This window comes from Colletotrichum acutatum, assembly GCF_030867785.1.
Source record: "Colletotrichum acutatum strain CBS 112980 chromosome Unknown BDZ83scaffold_160, whole genome shotgun sequence".
Classification (NCBI taxonomy): Eukaryota; Fungi; Ascomycota; class Sordariomycetes; order Glomerellales; family Glomerellaceae; genus Colletotrichum; species Colletotrichum acutatum.
The window spans coordinates 42,148-61,943 of NW_026849154.1; the positions used below are offsets into that span (position 1 = coordinate 42,148).

Consider the following 19,796-nt stretch of genomic DNA (forward strand, 5'->3'; position numbering starts at 1 on the left):
TACCCGTGGCAAGCCCTACAGCGAACGTTCTCAGGACCTGGCTTCGAGGTCTGCTAAGTTCGGTGGCATGTTGGACATGGTTGCTCCTGAGGCCATGGGGTTGCCACGGTGGCTACGTCGCTATGGACCTCAGGAAGAGCACGCGACTGTCTAGTTGACTTGTAAGAGGGTGTTGTGGCGCTGTCTTTGCTCCGATTTCAATAATTTCGTTCGCACTCTTGATCATGTTTTGGGGCTTCGATGTTCTTAATCTGTCAGAATGCATGGCGCCCCTAGTGGGTCCTGGGCGCAAAGGGGGGGGGGGCGCTGTTCTCGGGCCGGCAGTTTTCCGTGTCTGATGGATTGAAAGGAGAATGATTAGGGGCTCGGTTTAGAGGTAGGGAGATTGGAACCAAAGCCACGACCAAACCTAGGTGCACGGCTGACCTCTTCACTTAGTACGAAGCAGCCTGACAGATTGTTACTGAGGCATCCGCTATACCGTCATGTAGCTGCTAGACGGATTCACGCTCAGCCGATCTAATTGCCAATGTACCCGGAGCTGCCGCTTCTTTCATGCAACTCCGACTAGCAGATGTTGTGCCAATATTTGAGGATTACAATATATTTCCCTTGTACCATTACATGCGCCTTTCATCGCAGTCAGACGAAGAAAGGCGTTCTATATAGGTATGGTGATAACATCAGACCTGAGCCTACCCCCTCCCCTGCAAAAAGCTTTCCAGGCCACGAGTATGGAGAGCATATACGCCTATCATCAACACATCTGATACAAAACTGGCTGATGCTATCCCTTTTGCTTCTGGCGCTTCTGTCCATTATCGTTGTGGTGATCATCATCCTGCAGCTTCCTTTTTTTACCTTCGTTCTTGGACACGGAATCTGCTCTATTAGTAGGGAATCTCGGCTTTGGAGGCGATTGCCACTCGTCAATCGTGCGGGCACTTGTAGATGCGGACAGTTTCTGGTCACAAGTGGATGGCGGATCAGGGCTTGATGTTTGTCGTGAATGTGGTGACAAGCCGACAGACGTGTCTATCAACGACAGATATGGCGACGGGAGCGGCGAGATTTGGTCTGTTGGTAGTGTGACTTTGAGAATGCCGTCCAATTGCTTTGGTGGGTGCTCACAAAACGCCTGATCGCTGTCACCTCTTTCGGCTACCACGACTTCATCTACACCTGGTGGCGATAGATTCGTCTCCGATGTAGGACAGTCGGACACCTTCCAAGAGGGATCATTCCACAAGTTTTCTTCATCCTCATTCCAGTCTTCCCATCCCCGAGGTGAGTAAAGGCCGGAAGCTATCGTGTTGTCGTACTCAAATGGGTCATGCGCAAGCTCTGACGAAATCTCAGGGGTGTTGTATTTGCTCCGGAGATCGCCCTTTCCATCGATGCAGTATTCAGTCTCATCTGCGTCGTCGATCCGTGGCACCCTGTTCTCTTTGTCGCCATCCTTCCAGCCGAACACCACACCACATAGGACTTGCAGAAGACTGTCAAGGCTACCCGTTTGGCTAGCTTTGAGGGCCGCATGGTGAGGAGTCTTTGAGAGTGATGTATTCTGGATGCATGCGACTGCAATATCGAGGATTAACGTATCGTACTCCCGCCGGCGTTCTTCACATTGAACGTCCAGGAGTTCTTCAAGGTGCTCACGACTCTGGGCGAGCTTCGCGGCGGCACTGACGTCGGCAAAATAGGCATCTTCGTCTCGTAGCGGGATGGTGATGGTATTATATCGATGCCAGTATTTATTCCAGAGCGGTGTCGGTTTGCGGAATGGGAATTTAGCTCTTTTGATCCAAGCCTTGTCCTTCTCGCAAGTCACCTCCGGCGGCTGGAAGGCGGGCATCGTGTGGTCGGTCAATCGATCGGTCAATCGCGGTCCCGTATCGGAGCTACGCGCCGTGTTCGAAGGGTTGAGAGATTGTGTGACCGAAGCGTCGGCAAAATCAGCGAAGTATGCAGCGCGTCGAGAGACTGAAAATCAGGGAAGCGTGGAAACAGCTTGAGGGGCACGTTGTGTTGATAGCATGTGTCGCAACGGACCAAATGCTTCAATGAACGCAGAAAATGGTCAGAGGCAATTTACGTAGCCCCAGCCCCGTGACCTTATCTATTGGTCAGCGCCTCGGTAACCAGGTCCCTGGCGGCCAATTTTAGCAGCATCGTAAGCGCCGACCTGTGAGGTACTGCAGGTAACTAACCCAGGTCTCGTAGTGCTTATAAGAACATGTGCCGTTCTTGACAGAACTGTATTCCAATCATTGGTTTGTTCATCTGGCTATCCATCTGCTGTATGTCGAAAATGTCGTCTGATGGAGAATCAACTCAGCCTTTCAGCGACTCTTCCGAGATGCAACGACGCCTGGACCGAATCGCAGCTGAATACCAGAAAACAGGAGAACGAAGCGGCGTTGTACAGCCAAGATTGTCGGCGCCTGACGAGGACCACCTGGGACGAACTTGCGGGCTAAAGGCCGAAGAAAGAGCAACACAAGCGGCCGCCAGCGTGACGGTCGCTGAATTAACCGAAGCTCTTACTAGTGCTACACTCGCTTCGGCACCGGACGCCTGGCTTGTTCTCGCTTGCCCCCACTGGCCGAGAGGCGCCGATCCAGCAAGTGTCCGGCTTGCAGAAAGTGCTGACGGTTGGGACGTGGTGGGTGTAGTGCAACGCACACACGATGTGAACTTCACTATTTGTCTCCCCTTCTACGACGACCCTTACGAGCTGCCCTCGCGACGGGCCATACCTCACTACCTCCGTTGCATACTGTACTATGAACCTGCCAACGACGACTGCGTGTTGCTCAACCAATCCCTCACAGACATCTACCTGATTCGTCTGGGTTCGACAATGTGTCGCGCGCGCATGTCATACGATCAAACTCAAATCATCTGGCCTGGTCTGTGGAGTATTCTAGCCGTCGGTAGCAACAATATTGCAGAGCAGCACCTGGTCGATATTTTGATCCTTCGAAGACGATTCTCCGTCTCTATACACAAGGCTCCGGCCGAATCGCGGACATCTACCAAACGCGCGGCTAGCGACAAAGAGGAAGCAAACGCCAAACGCCAAAAGAGAAATGGGGACGTGACAGATATTATCCTGGCCTCGACAGCGACTCCCGCTCAGATCCCTATCGCTAGGGCTCCCGGAGCTAGCATACCGCTGAAACTGATCCCCAAGTCCGCTAAGTGCATCGTCCGCACCAGAGGTACACCACTTCTAGACCTTGCAGATGGGGAATCAGCGACCGTTGTGGTTGCACAACCCACTACTGCTAGCACTGCGAGCGCTTTTCCGCTGCCGGACCCAGTTGGCGAAGTAAACAACAGAGGTGCGGTTACCTACAAACTGGACCGGCTTGAGGAAATCACCAAAACGCCATCAGCCAGCTTGTTCACTGCTAGACACTCGGGATTGCTAGGAAGGATTGTTGTTAAAGTCACCTGATACGAGGGAAAGGAGACCAGGGAACTCATTCGGTGCGCGGGGATTTGGCAACGAGAGAAATGCTTCCTGGAAAAGTTACATCATTTAGGTCGTGCTACCAGAATCCCATGTATGTTCGCACGCGCTACTAAGCTACTTTTACCACTTGCAGGAAAGGATCGTATCGCTTCAGGCCTTTGACGGCCGTCTCCTCGCAATGTACGAAGAGCACCTTCCCCCGTCACTTAGCCGCGGCATCAACTCTCCCTTTTCGGCTGCGGGCGCCTACGCGATTCTCCGTGATATGTCGTCCGCCTTGACATATCTGTCGTCTCGACAGGTCCCGGTGATCCATAACAACATCAAACCAGCCAACATCGCCTACTCTCCCCAACGAGGCGCTGTCCTACTTGATTTCGGTTTGGCTATGTACAGCCGAGAAAAGCATTCAACAGGTGGCACGCCGTGGTATGTTCCTCCAGACCTTATCACCGAAGGGACGCGTGGCGCACCAGGCGACATATGGGCTTTAGGCGTCACGATGCTCTACGTGGTGGGAAAGATCAGCCTTCCTGAAAAGACAAGAAAGAGCTGGCTAATCAGGGATCTGAAATCCCGAGATAACGTAGCCCTGAGGTACATGATGGATTGGCTTGGCTTTGTCTCTCGCGCTAGGGAAGGTTTGAGTCGTAATGATGAGATTGAAGGCCTCGTCTATCGGATGTTAGAGCCTAAAAGCAAGCTTCGAATCCAAGCTGGGCAGAGTGCTGTCGAGTTCCGCCAGACACCTTGAATGTCCTAGATCTTTGTTAGATTGATTAGATGGTCGGATCAGTGCTCAGGATCGAAGAATGGGAGACTCATCGCTGAAGCAGGCACTCGGCCCTGATCCAAAAAATTAACGTCGTTGTTAGACACGTCCTGAGAATGAGGCCGGAGGAGGCTCCTGGACTCAAGAATTCGAGCTGCGATGATAGCAGCCTTTGAGGTCGCAGTAAAACCAGCAATAGGTTCTTCCAGAACATAATGCAGGCAAAGCAGCATGGCTTAAGGCTGAAATCTGACCTAAGATGAATCAGGGAGGTTCCTAGGAAGTGTTCTCGTAGGAGGACGATACCGGAAGATTGAGGGGAACCTAGAGTAACTAATGGAATGTAATATATGCAAGCAGATGACAGTCGGCGATTCATTCAGGCTTAATCTCTAAATCGATTCAGAGAGAACCATAAAAATAAGATCCATTTCACCTATACCAAGGCATACCGGCCCACCACCGACAGGCTCCGTCTAACCCATGTCGATCCACTTCAATGGAGGAATCATCCTGCCGTGCCCCGTCCGGTTAGCCGTCTCCCCGCGAAACAAGAGTGGACAAGCTACCATCCTCTGGTTGTTTGCGCATTGACCATGTGTATCTCTGTGCCTTTCGGAGTTCCCTGTTTCGCTAGAACACTGCCGTGTTCCAGTTCCAGCAGCCAATACATGCCAGCGACTCCGTCAGCCCGGCGAGAATAAAAGTCGCCCTCCAATGGGCAGCTACCGCCTTCTATGTCCACTTTTCTGCCTACTGCTCAGAATCCAACACCTCTAGTTACACGATGCATCCAGACACTACCCCCATTTGGCCTGAGTTTGCAAGACACAAAGTCTTCATCTTTTGGTCAGATGTCCAAGAAAGAAAGCAGCCCGTCTACGGACTCGAAACTCTGGGACCAGCAGCCTAAGATAAGACCTGCATGGGGTACGCTAGTCAAGTCTGGAAATTCTCGGTTGTTGTACATCTCCCGAACTTCTCCGCTTTGAAATTCCTGAAATGGAGCTTTGCCCATCATAATGTAGTAAATCGTTGATCCTAAACTGAAAAGGTCGCTTTTGACTGTTGGGGTCGACTGTAAGGAGCGGTCCGGTAAAGGGGCTGCGTATCGAGTCCCAGGGCTGATCTCAGTGTGGGAGCCGTCGACGGATGACCCAGAAAAGTCGATGATTTTGAGACGGAGACTGTCATCCAGGAGGAAATTGTGCGGTCCAATGTCGCAATGAAGAACAGTCGAACTGTGCAAAAGCTTGACGCACTCAATCGCCTCAGTTACCCATTGCTGTCGCTGTTCCACCGGCACATCCGTGTGAGACTCCAGAAAGTCTTTGAGCGTTCCGTTGGGCATATCTTCCAAGCTTAAGGCGTATTCGTCTGGGTTCCAAGCCTTCTTTTTCACTAAGCAAGGATGTTCACCAAGTCGATCGTATATCTCGGCCTCTGTAGCGATTTCGCGGCGTCGCTGGTGGGCGCGGTCGCCTCCAGGCCAGGCCGTCTTGATGATGGTGCCATTTGGCAAACGCTCAACATAGGATGTTGAGCCTATCGCGACGAAGTCACCCTTTTGATTCAAAGATGGTATTTCATCGTTGTGGCCATCGCTCGTATGGGGAACCATGTTCGGCCTTGGATGGTTGTCGGACATTGTAGGGCGGGGACTTGAGCAATGATGTTTGACTGTTTACGGCGGTTTGGGTGGAAGGGCAGAGGATTAAGAGGGTTAATGTGGATGCGGTTCCTGTGTGGGCACCTCGCGGTTGGAGGCGGTGAAGCTACGTTCCCCCGCAGCCGTGGGGAGGGGGGGGTTGCTCAGGTACGGTATAGGTAGTACTCGTCCGTCGACCCAACTCAGTCTAGGCGATGCCTACGTGTCTGACAACAACATTAAACTTAGTATTTATTGAGAAGTGGAAGGACCGGCATCGATTTCAAGATAGCCGTTACGCTTTCGCTTCAATAGACATTCAAGGCCTCGTTAACAAAAGCCCATGGTGCAATTTAGGGACAAAAGCCATCAGGGGTCTTGGTATGGATTGTTGTGCTTATCTAGCGAATGACTGGTGGCACTATTGTTATGTGTAGGGTAATGATGGGAATTAAGCCCAGCATAGAGATAGTCCAAACTTCGTCAGCCAGGCAATCCTCGGAGAAGTCGCGTGCATAAAAAAAATAAAAAATACGAAGCCAACTACTTCAGCGAACCCGCATCTCCTTCACACAATCTCGTTATATGGGAAACCATCTGTCCGACGATGTTTGAGTCGGGAGACTCATCGCTGACTATAGCCTTCGTCTCGATGTTGGGGACACTGAACCCTGGACGTAGTCTTGCCGGTGGTAGATGATGTTGGATTTGGGCAAGTTGTACCCGAACTGATTGCGGCTGAGCACTTCGCGAGGAAAGTGCTGGTTGTGTTGCACGTTTCGGGGCAACCCGTGTAAGAGGTCTTGGTGGTTATCTGGGTGCACATTCTACGTCGTCAGCTTCCTGTTCGTCAGCAGTGATTTTCAGTCAAACTCACTTGATGTAAATCAGATGGGGGTTCTTAAAAATGGATGAATATGAAAGGGTGACACAAACAGGAAGAATTATGTGCAAGAGTCTTATATAGTCGTACTGTGGGATGGGCCAACGGAAGGCACATGAGCCATTCTAGCTTGGGATGACTACATTTGGCTACAGACCAACATCGTCTTGTTCATCCAAGACGCGTCGGCGCGTTAAATCCAACTGAGCTCATTGGCTGAGCGGGGGGTCAGGGTACCTGCCTGTGAAGACATAGCTGTGAAGTATTGAGCATCTATCACAAATACATAGTGCGTCCTCGACGATGCTACCTACGGGCTTATCCGACCCCTCATTGCAGGTTGTTCGTCGCCGACATCCGCTTACTACGTAGAGAGTTGAAGCCAACGTGAAGAAGTGTCTCACAGGGGGGATAGGCACGGTCTTGTTCCCGAAGTACACCCCACCGCAAGTTGGCCAACCAGAGTGTCGATCTAGGACCTGGAGTTGGGGGTTGGCATGTCTGTTTCCTACGCTGCTCCCAGCCCTCCAACTTTGAGCCAATAGATGCTTTGCTTCTAGCGCCACGCCAAGCAGATTAACGGCCGCCACGAAAGACCTCCCAGTTCTGTTTCGTAGGAAGACATTCTCTCTCGATCAAGCAAGATCTACTTCCTCAAGCAAGATCTACTTCCTCAAGCAAGATCTACTTCCTCATAAAGAAAAGCTCGCGCAGGCTTGTGGATCATCCTGTTGGATTCTAGTGGCTATGGCCGGTCGCCACTTCCTGCATGTTGGTCACATTGCATTTAACCCTCCAGCATTTCTACTGGCCGAGGACCAGGCCAAGTCCAGCAGGTTCGACGCAGTATGTGAACTCTTACTTACGTGCATGAACTAGGGGAGGACGTGACTGGTTTGATCGGTTAGAGAGATACGCAACTCCTCCATGGATCTCAGTTCTTTGCGGTTCCCTCTGTCAACGGCCCGTGACATTCCAAGCTGTGTAGCCAGTAGTCCGACGGAAGGGATGGGCGTGAACAAGGGGATGATATTTTTGCAAAATCCCATGTCCTGCCCTGACGCGTAAAATGTGATATGGCCGACTCTTATCGCCACGATGCCTTGCATTCATACCGATTGAACTGCTGAAACCAACAAGCCAATCACACAATTGACAGGCTACGAATACGCAATCATTTTGCAGCGGAACCTTGATTGCGCCGTATTGAAGCGAATCATATGTTGAATGGGTCCTCTGGCATCGCCTTGTTTCCGGATTGTTTCCGGATTGTTTCCGGATTGTTTCCTACTAGAATTTCCCCCCTCGCTCGTCGACTACTCTCCTTTGCCGCGGTCCCCTGGGCGCTTGAATCGATGCCTGCGTCCGATGTCCACTGCTCAAACCATTTGCCGACTTTGCGCAGATGCTCAGAAAAAACCAACTTGGACAGTGTGACTCTTACCTCTGGTACACTTCCACAGATGCTGCAACAGACAGGGATGGTGATGAGTATTGTGCCCCACTTCCTGAAATTCTTGGCAGGCGACCTCCTGCAAACCGGTACCTACTGCAGTGGTCCACCATTCACACATCGGCTAGTATCTGGCATGTCTGTTGTGATCCTCTGAGTAAGGGCAATGAGTTTTTGCCCGTGTTTTGGATGTTTGTCATGCATTTCGAGCCAGTGTTAACTTGTGGTGCTCACATGTGTCCTGACACTCTGGTTCGCATGTCGTACCGAACGTCGGTTCCGATGAACTATCTCAAAAAAGTCATTATGGGATGTTTAGGGCCATCTAGATATCTGAGTCCTGGTATCATTCTACTCTGTGCCTGATGCGATCATCACTCAAGCACCCAGCCGTCAAGGCTAGGAAGCAAACATTCAAAGGCCAGGTCGAGCTGGTTGGCATCCTGTCGCGTATCGGAGCACCCCATCCCGATGGAAGTACTACGTAGAGTAGCTTAAGAGGCGAATGTCAGTATATACCTAAGGGTAACCGCGGTGCCAAAAAGCCGAAAGCCAAGCTGTTATCACTGAAAAGACAGCTCAGTCAAGTCCGGCTCCTTTCACACACGTCCTAGATCTGCTCGCAAACCTCCTCCCATACACCCAAAGCCCGTGCGGACCTGACTATTGCCATTCTGCGCTCAATCGTAGAAAGTACTCAGTCGACAACTGTATATCACCCTAGGGGGTACAATATCCGCCTGGCTGATGGGCCACTGGTTTCAACCGCTCGTTTCTTCTGAGATCACCGTTCCGGCGAGTTCGTAAACACATGTGTATCGTTATCGGTGTCTGTTGACTCAGCCGCGGTACTCTTAGACGCAGACTTCGGTCGCTCTGGTTCAGATTTGGGTGGCTGGGACACCCGCGCCGGCTTGGGAGACCACTGTATTCGTGCCCGTTGCGAGGAAGGCGTTGAACGTGTACCCCATCCGACACGTGCATTGGTTAAGCCTTCAGAGGAAACACTCTTCGGGCGTTCGGGATCGTAAAAGTATGGCTCTTCCTTGGCAGTGATACGTAATTCGAGTCTTTGTCGGCGTGGACCAGGAATAGGTCCATCTTCAGGCCAGGATATTTGGGAGCGTTTGATGGGTTTCGATGGCGCTCGTGATGCCATTTGCAAAGCTCTCTCCTTGAACTTGGTAATTTTATCTTCATTCAGGCCGAGTATGTCTTCCAACTTCTCTACGACGAGGTCAGGGTGTTCGAGAACGATTTCGTCGTCGTCACTATCGTCGCTATTGCTTTCCTCTTCAGGCAAATGACTAGCACTTCTAAGTTGGACGTCGTAGAAGACGGCAAGGTAGGCCAGCATGGACCGGTGCCGATCAGTTTGCGGGTCCCTCAAGGAGTAAAAATCGTCCGCGTTTCGAGGAAATCGTGAGGGTTCCGGCTCGAGAATGCCATGTCCGGGGCGATACACAACAACAGGTCTGATGGGGAGGGTTGGATTCTTCAATCCTTTATTGCGCATATAGGCTTGGGACTGGCGAACCTCGGCTTCGAGACGTTGAGTCTGGTCTTCGAGACGTTGGGTCTGGTCTTCGAGACGTTGGGTCTGGTCTTCGAGACGTTGGGTCTGGTCTTCGAGACGCCCAAGACGCTGATTTTGGGTTGTGACGTTGTCTCTAAGCTCCTTAATGTCGGCTTTCAACTCACGCTTGACGTTGTCGATGGAGCATCGGATGGAAGCGAGCTCATCATGCAGATGCTTGTCCTCAGAGTTTCGCAATTCTATGTATTCGTCGTGGGAGAGGAACTGTGACCGGTATTTGTCGGGAGAGGAAGAGCAAACAGGCGACGCTGCCATGGTAACGATGAGAGTAGTGGTAGAAATGACCATCTGCGACGATTGAAACGGTCTGGTTGTAGGCGCTGTGGCATGGCTTTGTCAGGACACGCCTTGACAGGCACTCATATTGGGAGGAGGTAGGCTATTAAGTACCCATAAGGGGAGTTGGTGGGTGGATGCCAGGCTTTCATTGGCTGTCAGAGTTGGGCAGCGCTTCGCACAGACCACGACTGCCTGGAATCAAGGATTTTCGCTCAAGGCCTGAGCAGTAACATTCCAGACGTTCGTGTGTGATTTGTGAAGACCACGATGCATCATTACTGCAATTGCACCCATCCCATCCCTCCCTTTTCTGGTCACAGTCCTTAAGCTGCAATCTTTCGCAATACTGGGGCAGCGTCTGCGCTGCAGTCGGGAATTACGCTCTGAGGGAACCTCGGTCCGTGTCAGAACGCTAATCTTGGGTGACTGCCTGGCCATGATGCACTGTGATGGTGTAGTTTGCCTTGTGAGTCACTGGCCGTGATTCAAAACGCAGATACATTTCCGTGCGGAACAGAGGGGTTCAGACTTGTGTTCCTCCAAGTTAGCCAACAGGTCCCTGGTCGATATTTGTATTAGCAACTGAATAAAAAAGCGCGTGACAGTATGCAGGGACATGTATGCCGTTCAGAGCAGCACCGACCGAGATGGCTCCTGATGGTACAAACACCGGATCTGGGACCTGTGTCCGTACGAGGTGAGGGCCAAGTTGACGCCCACACCGGGCCGGAAGGGCGCTTTAACGCGTCGCACTCACTAGCAAGTCACCTCCGAGCGCTCACTGCTATTAACTGCTTAGAAACCAAGTGCAGCAGCGAGAACGAAATTCTGAACAAGCAACTTGAAAAATGATTATTGTAGATAATACAGAGAGCGAAGTGGGTGTCGCGCTTGATCCTTAGGTATTCGGCTTTCAGTGGGTTAGCCTTGTTTGTTTGACATCCGGGAGCGGAGTCTTATCTGGCCATGCAGCCAGCTCATGTGCCAGTGACCCGGCTAAGCCTAGGATCCTGGATCTAAGATGTGCAATGAAGTCCGCAAAAGGGATTGCGGTCTAGTGACGTGAACTTTGACCGCTGTTCCGAACCCAGAACGTGGATGCTTGGGTACACGATAGCCAGCAAAGCACCAGACTCTTAAGAACATTCCCGCTAAATCTATACAAACGCACCGCTGGGCTCCATCCATGAGCAAATTGCAGTTTCGCATCAGCTACTTTAAGCGGTGCGCGTTTCGTGATTCATGATGAGGCAGGCCTACGGCAAGAAGTGTTACCTCTCCTCACGTCGCTGTGGTTGGGATAATCAGAGGCTGGTCGTAATGCGAAACACAGGCTTCTATTGGCTTCGATCGCGTTCTTCAATTTTACGTTGCATACGGATCATGCTCAAAGGTGTTTGCTCAGATTGCTTCAGTCCATGACTAGTTTGGTGCGTGGCACAGGCCAAACACCAGCAAGGGATTGTATCGATAGTACTGTAACGAGTATATTGCTTCCTCTTTGTAGACGACTCCATCTTTCTGAGCTCGACCCTACACGAGCTAGACCTAGACTTGATCTCACTATGTACTGTCCGCCACGCTTGATAGTGGGTAATGATGGCTGTTGAAGTCAAATATGGATACCTCGAGTAGCTTTCGATGAAGTGCCCTAACTCGTACTGACACTGTCCCAACCCCACAATTTGTTTGCAAACAAGCTGCCACGGCCATTGCCAGAGGTTTAGGAAGGCCCATCATACCAGTGTTGGGCTTCTCAAACATTGAGACCATTTGCAAAACATGAGGTCAGTCAACGTGAGTAGCTCCCAGAGTCTGGGGCCAGCTATGGATCCTGTCCTTGACCAAGCCAGATGTCGTGATATTTCGGACAGCCAAAACCCGCCCCTAATGTTGATTCTGGAGGTGCTTGATTGTGGACTGCCGTTCACGCTGCTGACACTTATTCTGGACGTTGCTGAATGATGAGAATCAGTCAACGAAAGCGATTGGGTGAAGCTTGGTGCAAACAGCAGTTTGCGGCGCCATGGAAGAGTATCGGATGGGCTTCCAGCAATAACAGCAGCGATTGATGGGTGAAGAGTAGAATGGGACTCCACAGCCGGCGAACGGGGTTTGGCCTTTATCCCTGCATGTTAAAATATCTGGTTTCACCTGCAATTGCCATTCCGGACGTTTTGGGTTCGTACGGTCTAGCCTTGTGATCAGTAGACCCATCTCGGAGCCGAAAGGACCGTGAATGTTGTAAAATCAGACTCGCTGGAACAATTCCCCTGTGGCTGAGTCATCACTAGAGGCCCTGACCGATGCGCCGGGCTGTATGTACCGTACCGTACGACTTTATCCTGTGTGAACCATGGAGTTATCTTTGCCGCGGGGTCGCCGAGCCGTCTTCTGCTTACTGTAGAGCCCAACCTTTTACGGAGCTGGTGCACAACGTAAGCACTTTGATTTGCGTGGGCATTGATGACACTGTCCCCTCCGCGCTTCTGACAGACTCGCCGTGGCAAGACCTTGAGCGACTGCTTACAGAAAGGATATGATACTTCGAGTCAGCGTCTACAGTACTTGCCAGCGAGGATTTAGATGTGGACGAAACCCGATCGGTACCTTGTCAGTTTGATTACTTCTCTCAAAATCAAGTACTTTCATCACTAAACTGTCCGACCCTGAAGATTGATGTGTTGCTGACGGTCTCCGGTTACGCTGTCCAGGCTGGCCGCATCATGTGCAATGTCATCCACTGGTCACGACCACAGCTGGCAAAGTGTAATCAAACCCAACTTTCCAAAACCTGCAATGGAGCCGGTTATCATATACGCATGCCTTAACCCATAACTCAGCAGATAACCGCAGAAGTAATGCTAGGTACGTAGTCTAGTTACGACCCTCACTTTTCCAGAGACACCGCTGGGTCTCAATGCATTCTTGCGATGCAACTCAGGAGATGATCCTTGTTACAGTATGCACACAGTGCTAAGCTGTCTGAACGCACAGTTTGGCTACGTCGTTGCCAACGGACGTGGTCTGCGACGCGATGAGGCGAGCGGGAAAGACAGTGCTCACCGACCACGGAATACATCGCAGTTAAGGGGAGCAAAATGGAGAATGGACTCGTGCTGGTAAGAATTGATTTTGACTTTGTCGCCTACATTCCATACAGTACATCACAAACAGTCTTTTACGCTGCAATGCCACGAACGGATCAAGACGACTGTCTGCGTCTCACGCGGGTTTTAGCACACTGGTTCCAGCACGCGGGTTCCAGCACGCTGGTTCTGGCACACTGGTTCTGGCACGCGGGTTTTAGCACGCAGGTTTTGGCACGCTGGTTCTAGCACGCGGGTTTTGGCCCGCGGGTTGTACAGTATTGTGCACATCTTGCTTTGTCTTTGGAACAGACATTGATTCTCTTGATTTGCCCCACGAAGTACATAGTATTTCCGATTCTTCATACTGTCTATACGCCTCCGCGCATTAGTGGGAGGAAGAACTCATGTAGCCATCAATGGCTCGTTGCGGGCGTTTGCCATGCGCCAACTCGACCCAACAGTTTGTTTGCAGATCGACAACCCTCATTAGATGTGTGAAGAGGCTCACTAGGCAGTTTTTGCCTTCCTAGCCAATGAGAATGTGTGCAGAAAGAGAAGCATACAGTATATACTCATAAGTGTGCTGCGTTTCGCTGAGAAATCCAGTTCCATGCGATAATCCGTGTGTAAAGCATGACCCGTAGGGTCAATGCTAGATACAAGACGCAACGCGAAGAGGAAAACAGAGAGATCGCGCTGTACGAACGGCGCGTTGCTGCACAAAAGGGGCCACAGCTTCGCCATAGGTCACGATACCCTTGACGAACCCTGGCACGCGATCCCGTGATAATCTGTCGTAAACGGGGGAGAAAAACATGTGCCTCGACTGAGTCTGATCATGGCTGAACCAAATGTGCGCTCGAAAGCTGGAAGCATACTCGATCATTCCCCCTGGCTCGCTCCATAGAATTCTTTCTGCCTCACGTCTCTGAGGACACTTGTCGAGTACGGCAAGTATTTGCTGTGTTCTACCTTGCTGCCCCAGAATAAAGAAAGTGGATAAATTGGGGGGGCATGTGCCATGTATATATGTCGACCCGAGCCACATCTTGAGCCGCAGTAAAAACCATGTCGATCAGCCAGCACGGGACGAGCGGAATTGGAATGGACCGAGTAGCGCGGAGCTGGCCTACCAAAATAGAACCAGCCAATGTATGCTATCGCCTGTGTGCTAGCATCAATGTGCCCACACAATGGCTGGCAGCGCCTACTTTGTGTGCTATCTATGCTAGCATCTGTATGCCAGCACCTGTGTGCTAGCATAGATGTGCCAGCATAGATGTGCCAGCGTCTATGCAACCAGAGGAGCCCACACAGACGCTGGCAGCGCTTACCTAACATGCTCTCTGTTTGTCAGCATCTGTGTGCTAGCATCTGTATGCCAGCATTCGGCTTCTCAGTAGCAGTCACCTGTTTTCCTGGTGTTGCACCCTTGGACAAGTAGTCATTGAGTTCGCGCATCGTCTTCTGGATTCACCAACGATCTGGGGTACTGTGATGTGGATGGCAAACAGATCTGCTCGCGATATGGTGCTGCCAGAACCGCGCCCTCTAACCTCGAAACTCCGCGTCAATTACAGCGCTTGACTGTTGCAATCATCGTCGTCTCGCATGCTGCAGCTGCAGGAGGCCAACTAAGCCCCCGTCGCGAACCCGAAGATAATTGGGCAGCATGTCTCAACATTGCGGGCGTAACGCTTTTTACGACCAAGCACGAAGCGATCTACGACGCACTTTGGACTGGAGTTGTCCGCGGCACGCTTGCCACACAAGATGTCCCCCAAATACAGTACCGACTGAATGTATATCATGCATCTTTCCACACGTTCTTCTCACAATTATATGAAAAACCATCTTTCCTGTTCCACCATCATATAACTATACGAATCCAGCGATGAATTTTGCCTGCGTTACCTGCCTCCAAACATGGCCTTCATGGAGGTCTCGCGATCAGCATGTGGCTGCCAAGTCCCACCTGGCTCCTGAATTCGAATGCGACACTTGCGACCGTTATTGCAACAACCAACGAGCCATCGAACAGCACATGACTGCGCTGAACCATTGGGCGGATTCATCTTCTGACGAACCCGAGTACTACTGCGACTACGACTCTTGCTCTGAGGTTTTAGATGACGAAGATGCACTTAGGGAGCATGAAGTGAATGAACACTTTTACTGCGATCCATGCGACCGAACATTCCAAGACTCGAATAGCATCAAGATGGTTCGTTACTAAACCATAGATCACAAAATCGGCCTAACTTGTGTAGCATCGCAACAGCAGAGCGCACCGCGGCAATAACGCATCCTGCCTTTTTTGCCACAAATCATACGTGACTGCGGCCGGCATTTTTCATCACCTAGAGGAGGGAGCATGCGAAAAAGCACCATTAACTCGGCTTGGAGTTTTTCAAGCGGCCAAACAGCGTGATCCAAATGGCGTGCTCACGAAACGACTGCAAGAGTGGGCTGTGGAGGTCACTTTCGAGGCCACTACGGAATCTTGGGATCCCGTCACCAAGACTTTCAATTGCTCCCTGTGCAGCGGTCGCTTTGCAAGCCTCGAGTCGTTGAACCAACACCTCAAATCGCCCAAACACCAGCAGAGCCTCTACCACTGTCCGAAACACGGCTGCTCCAGGGAGTTTAGCACATTAGCAGCCGTCACGGAGCATTTGCAGAGTGAAAGCTGCAATTTCATGGCCTTCGAGGCTGTCCAGGAGTTTGCGGCACGAATCTTTGATCCTGGACGCATGATCACCCTTTAGACAGGCTTACGTTTGGAGAGAAGACATAGTGTCTGGTCAATATCGATTGCGAGACGGCACGGAGTGGGACATCGACGTGCTTGAGTATCGGCAAAGATAAGGAGCGGTCTTTGGACGAGGAGCTTCGAGCCATCTGGAAACTGTGTCAAACATGGAAGAGGCTCTGGAAGTGGTTCTGACGAATGCTCCCACCCTTTTTTCATGCTTTCGGTCAAGTAATCGAGCTCCGTGGCGCCTTAGGTAGTAATGAGCTCCGTAAAGGGGACGATCAGTAGATTTAGACCTTGCATAAACCTAACTCCGTTTTCTGTGTACAACCTTGCGACAGATGAAATCGAGGATGTTATCACAAAACAGAGAATCGCGTGATAGTGTCTCTGTGATATGCTTGGTTCTGTTGGGTCTTGGGAGGGTTTGTCCATGAAGCCTCTTTGGGTTGCAAGTACGTTTTTGTATCGCGGGTCACTGAATGGATCAGCCTTCTCTTCTCTCAACCTCTGGTCGCTAGGCGTTACCGAGCTAGCAGAACCAGACACTGATTGCTTGCGACTGAGAGTTGAGGAAGACATCTTCCCCGCAAGAAGACGCTCCATGCTCCAGCTCTGCTCAAACTATTGCCGCGGCATCGGCCCCTTTGCGGCCCCGTATGCTATCCAATCGATCGTCTCTTCTTGGCGACGGCGAGCAGTCTGTCGTGATCTCTTCAAAGTGCGCTCCTTCGCGGATGAGCTGGGGGCATCTGGGTGTTGGCGTCGTTTCCGACAGCCCTCTGGATGGCGTGTGTGAGCCTCTGATGTTGCTTTCGCCGAGACTGGCGCGGTGGCCAGCGGCAGCGCCGGCTGTAAACAAGGGTTTTTCGAGATGAGATTGGAGTATTCGGATCCGTCGTGTCGTGAGATGCGATGGACACTCCTTTGACGACGGTTCTTGACACGGTTTGGGAACTGCTTGCCTGCTCAAGGTTAGTTGAGCATACCTCTAGATAAGAAACAGCTGCTACCTTGACGTTGAACCACTGTAGTTGAGCGACCGTCCCTTTCAGCGCAGACTTCAATCGAGTACAGGCGATTGCAGTGAGACAGAGGCAGGATGCTTGAGATAACGATTGAAGCATAGGTAGGTGACGTGGTTGAGAAAACATGGGGTCGAAGAAGCAAGACAGTAATGGCAATTCGTACCCGTCAAACTTTTGCTCTAGGTATAGTAGAGACCTGATAGATCTGGTTAATAGACAGAAGCAGTAGAGGAGGAGAATGGTGAGCGAAAAGAGGGGCAGTGGTCAAGATACCAGAAAAGACCAACCGTACTTCTATCGATGTAGCTGAGGCGCAGGACTCTGGCGCCATCATCTGCCCGATGCAAGGTACTGCCCATAACGCACCAATCGGATTGGCAGTACAATCCCGCGAGCCAGGTGGCAGGAAGGGTCACCTTCGATTGATTGCTCGGCGGCTGGCCGGCCCACCTTCAGAACTCCCTCTTTCTCACGAAGTCAATGTAGAACAATTGACTCTCGTCATCACCAAGACCGTACCATCCTCACCGTATTACTGTGGTCTGGATATCAACAAATCCAGACCTGCAATCGAGGAGATTAATCACGAAAAACGGGAACTTTCGAGATGCTTGAGGTGCTTAAGCGCTGGAGGAGCACAAGGTTGAATCCCCCCCTGCGCAACCTTCATGCAGAAAGAACGATCAGTATGTATGGCATCCCGCCAATTTGTACTCCGTAGAGGTATCACTTGCGGGGTAATGCCCACACGGCCTCCGCGGCACAACTAGGCTGGGCGCGGCGCTAAGTGCGCCAACCAAAGTGTGGCCTATTGCAGAAAAGGGGCCCGAGTTCGAACATAAATTCACTGCTTATCCATTGACTTCGCCGGCCACAAGGTATGTCGGCGAGGCGGCCAATGCAAGCAGATGCGGTACTATGTTGGCAACGTTTTCCAAGCATGGCGGACCCTTTAAGCATCACCACATCTGTGCTTGCGCTACTCACGACAGCCGCTCAGTCTGTAAAGTTGCTTGTCGAGACTGTCAATCGCTACAAAGGTCGGGATAGAACCCTGTCTCGACTACAGGCAGAGCTCGAGGCCTTCTTACGGATCCTAGATGCGCTACACAAGGTCGTCGAAACAGAATCCGCCATGATGGTCCTTCTTAAAGACCCTATTCTCCGATGCAGCCAGTTATGTAACGACTTCGAGAAAGCCATGAAGGTGTTCAGCGGGAAGTCTAAAGTGGGCTTCCGAGATTGGGCAAAAATGGAGTTCATGCGGGGCGACATCAACGATTTCTTGGACGCTTTGTCGGGTTACAAAGAAACGATCTCGATAGGTCTCGGCACAATCACCATGTTGGTTACCCATCCTGCCGATTTGCGTCAACTCGAGTCTCATTTTGCAGTGGCTTACATCATGTTAGGCAGACATCTAAAGCTTCCCAGAAAGTCCTCGAGGAATACAACGAGATGATCATGGATACCATCTATCGCCTCAACGTTCGACTGCAGCGTATCGACGAAAAGATGGACGGGTTGACTACGGAAGTTGCAGGCAGCGTGGATGCCTCTGGCATGACCACAGACCTGGAGGATGAGCGGGTTGTCACAGAGCGATGCCTGCGAATCTGTGAGGATGCGCAGCATTATCTTGAGACCTTGGCGAGCGATGGGGACCTTCTGAAGCAACAACTACCCCCGACTACTAGTGGAAACGACCAGGTGCGATTCGAAGCACAGCTGATGATACGCCGAACACTCGACGAAAACCGGGATAACTTCTCGGAAACCATCGGTCGGTTGCATGAGCGCTTAGCGTCCTTGCCTCGGAACGGGACAAGTCAAGATGAAAGCGAGAAATCGCGGTTGGAGGAGGACCTCAAGGCTTCGAAGAAGTGTCTAGAGGTCTGTAAAGCGGCTTCTGAGACAGTTGCCCAGCAGAAAATATATCGGGTTGGTGAGTTAATTGCAGACGTCGAAAGCGACCAAGTAGTTATCACCACCTTGGCAGACCTCTTTGACGTCAAGAAGGCATCATCTACGAACGGCTCAGCGCAGTGGATCGGCTCTTTTACGGACGAAACTGCTCGACAGATATCGACAGATCGTTATTGCAGTCGTTTTGGGGCGGTGTCAAACACTGAGATGGGTACCGCCACTCTGGTTCCGCGGGATTCATGGACGGCCAAAGATCACACTGCACGTCGGGCCAATACTGACAGACAACCATCTGCGCGGGATGCGACGGGGAGGAGGCCGACTCCAAACGAAGTCAGGAGGCGTGCTTCTGGAGCCGATGGGAAATGGCCGGCCAACGACGAGGTGTGAATAAGCGCAAGGCGCACCTGTGGTTTATGGCCACCGTGGTCAACAATGGCACCGTCATAGGTGACTGTGTCATAGGATTGTTCCTATGAGATTCAGAAGTTGTCGCATGGAATAAAAAAAGTAAACATATAAAGATGTCTCACATCTAAGACTCTAGTACACAGCGTGACTTATGCGAAGGAGATATTTACCGCCAGCTCGAAGTAGGAGACCCAGCTTGGGTGAAGCTTAGACTCGCGACACCCTCGACACCACCCTGGCACGCGATCCCGTGATACTGGGGACGAAAAAGCAAGACAGTACCGGAACTTTAAGGTGCGGAAAGCATACCAATAATAAAACAGTACCCAAAGCTGCCGTACTGGTATGCTACCTGAAATGTTTGTACCAGTATGCTGTTCATACCAGTATGCTATTCATACTAGTATGGCAATTCGGTGCCTTAAAATTATTGTACTGGTATGCTGTTCGTACCGGAATGCTATTCGT

The 19,796-nt window shown here is 51.3% G+C and overlaps 9 protein-coding genes across 9 annotated transcripts; 4 read left to right on the forward strand and 5 right to left on the reverse strand.

Annotated features, from left to right (window-relative positions):
• Positions 1–511: 511 nt before the first annotated feature.
• On the reverse strand, positions 512–2,125 carry BDZ83DRAFT_639678 (uncharacterized protein). The gene has a single exon (XM_060509447.1). The coding sequence runs from the start codon at positions 1,856–1,858 to the stop codon at positions 788–790; it is 1,071 nt and encodes a 356-aa protein (XP_060359063.1). The 5' UTR covers positions 1,859–2,125; the 3' UTR covers positions 512–787.
• Positions 2,126–2,314: 189 nt separating this feature from the next.
• On the forward strand, positions 2,315–4,238 carry BDZ83DRAFT_757340 (kinase-like domain-containing protein; the record flags this gene model as incomplete). Its single annotated transcript, XM_060514884.1, has 2 exons — positions 2,315–3,337; positions 3,618–4,238. 2 exons carry the CDS (start codon positions 2,315–2,317, stop codon positions 4,236–4,238), a joined length of 1,644 nt encoding a protein of 547 aa, XP_060359064.1.
• An 868-nt stretch (positions 4,239–5,106) lies between these two features.
• On the reverse strand, positions 5,107–5,904 carry BDZ83DRAFT_757341 (kinase-like domain-containing protein; the record flags this gene model as incomplete). Its single annotated transcript, XM_060514885.1, has 1 exon — positions 5,107–5,904. The coding sequence occupies one exon, from the start codon at positions 5,902–5,904 to the stop codon at positions 5,107–5,109; it is 798 nt and encodes a 265-aa protein (XP_060359065.1).
• Positions 5,905–6,435: 531 nt separating this feature from the next.
• On the reverse strand, positions 6,436–7,196 carry BDZ83DRAFT_118763 (uncharacterized protein). The gene has a single exon (XM_060501138.1). The coding sequence runs from the start codon at positions 6,728–6,730 to the stop codon at positions 6,530–6,532; it is 201 nt and encodes a 66-aa protein (XP_060359066.1). The 5' UTR covers positions 6,731–7,196; the 3' UTR covers positions 6,436–6,529.
• A 338-nt stretch (positions 7,197–7,534) lies between these two features.
• On the forward strand, positions 7,535–8,606 carry BDZ83DRAFT_656863 (uncharacterized protein; the record flags this gene model as incomplete). The annotated part of the gene is made up of 2 exons (XM_060510910.1): positions 7,535–7,633; positions 8,220–8,606. 2 exons carry the CDS (start codon positions 7,535–7,537, stop codon positions 8,604–8,606), a joined length of 486 nt encoding a protein of 161 aa, XP_060359067.1.
• BDZ83DRAFT_639688 (uncharacterized protein) lies at positions 8,581–9,963 on the reverse strand. Its single transcript, XM_060509448.1, is given in 4 exon segments — positions 8,581–9,789; positions 9,844–9,845; positions 9,856–9,859; positions 9,889–9,963. The coding sequence occupies 1 exon segment, from the start codon at positions 9,595–9,597 to the stop codon at positions 9,025–9,027; it is 573 nt and encodes a 190-aa protein (XP_060359068.1). The 5' UTR covers positions 9,598–9,789; positions 9,844–9,845; positions 9,856–9,859; positions 9,889–9,963; the 3' UTR covers positions 8,581–9,024.
• On the reverse strand, positions 9,706–10,092 carry BDZ83DRAFT_590863 (uncharacterized protein; the record flags this gene model as incomplete). Its single annotated transcript, XM_060506374.1, has 2 exons — positions 9,706–9,819; positions 9,904–10,092. Coding segments are annotated over 2 exons (303 nt in total), but the record flags the coding sequence as incomplete, so codon positions are not given.
• Positions 10,093–15,102: 5,010 nt separating this feature from the next.
• On the forward strand, positions 15,103–15,976 carry BDZ83DRAFT_590854 (uncharacterized protein; the record flags this gene model as incomplete). Its single annotated transcript, XM_060506372.1, has 2 exons — positions 15,103–15,432; positions 15,479–15,976. 2 exons carry the CDS (start codon positions 15,103–15,105, stop codon positions 15,974–15,976), a joined length of 828 nt encoding a protein of 275 aa, XP_060359070.1.
• Positions 15,977–17,833: 1,857 nt separating this feature from the next.
• BDZ83DRAFT_639706 (uncharacterized protein) lies at positions 17,834–19,582 on the forward strand. Its single transcript, XM_060509449.1, has 2 exons — positions 17,834–18,335; positions 18,404–19,582. The coding sequence occupies exons 1-2, from the start codon at positions 17,872–17,874 to the stop codon at positions 19,305–19,307; spliced, it is 1,368 nt and encodes a 455-aa protein (XP_060359071.1). The 5' UTR covers positions 17,834–17,871; the 3' UTR covers positions 19,308–19,582.
• The last annotated feature ends 214 nt before the right edge of the window (positions 19,583–19,796 follow it).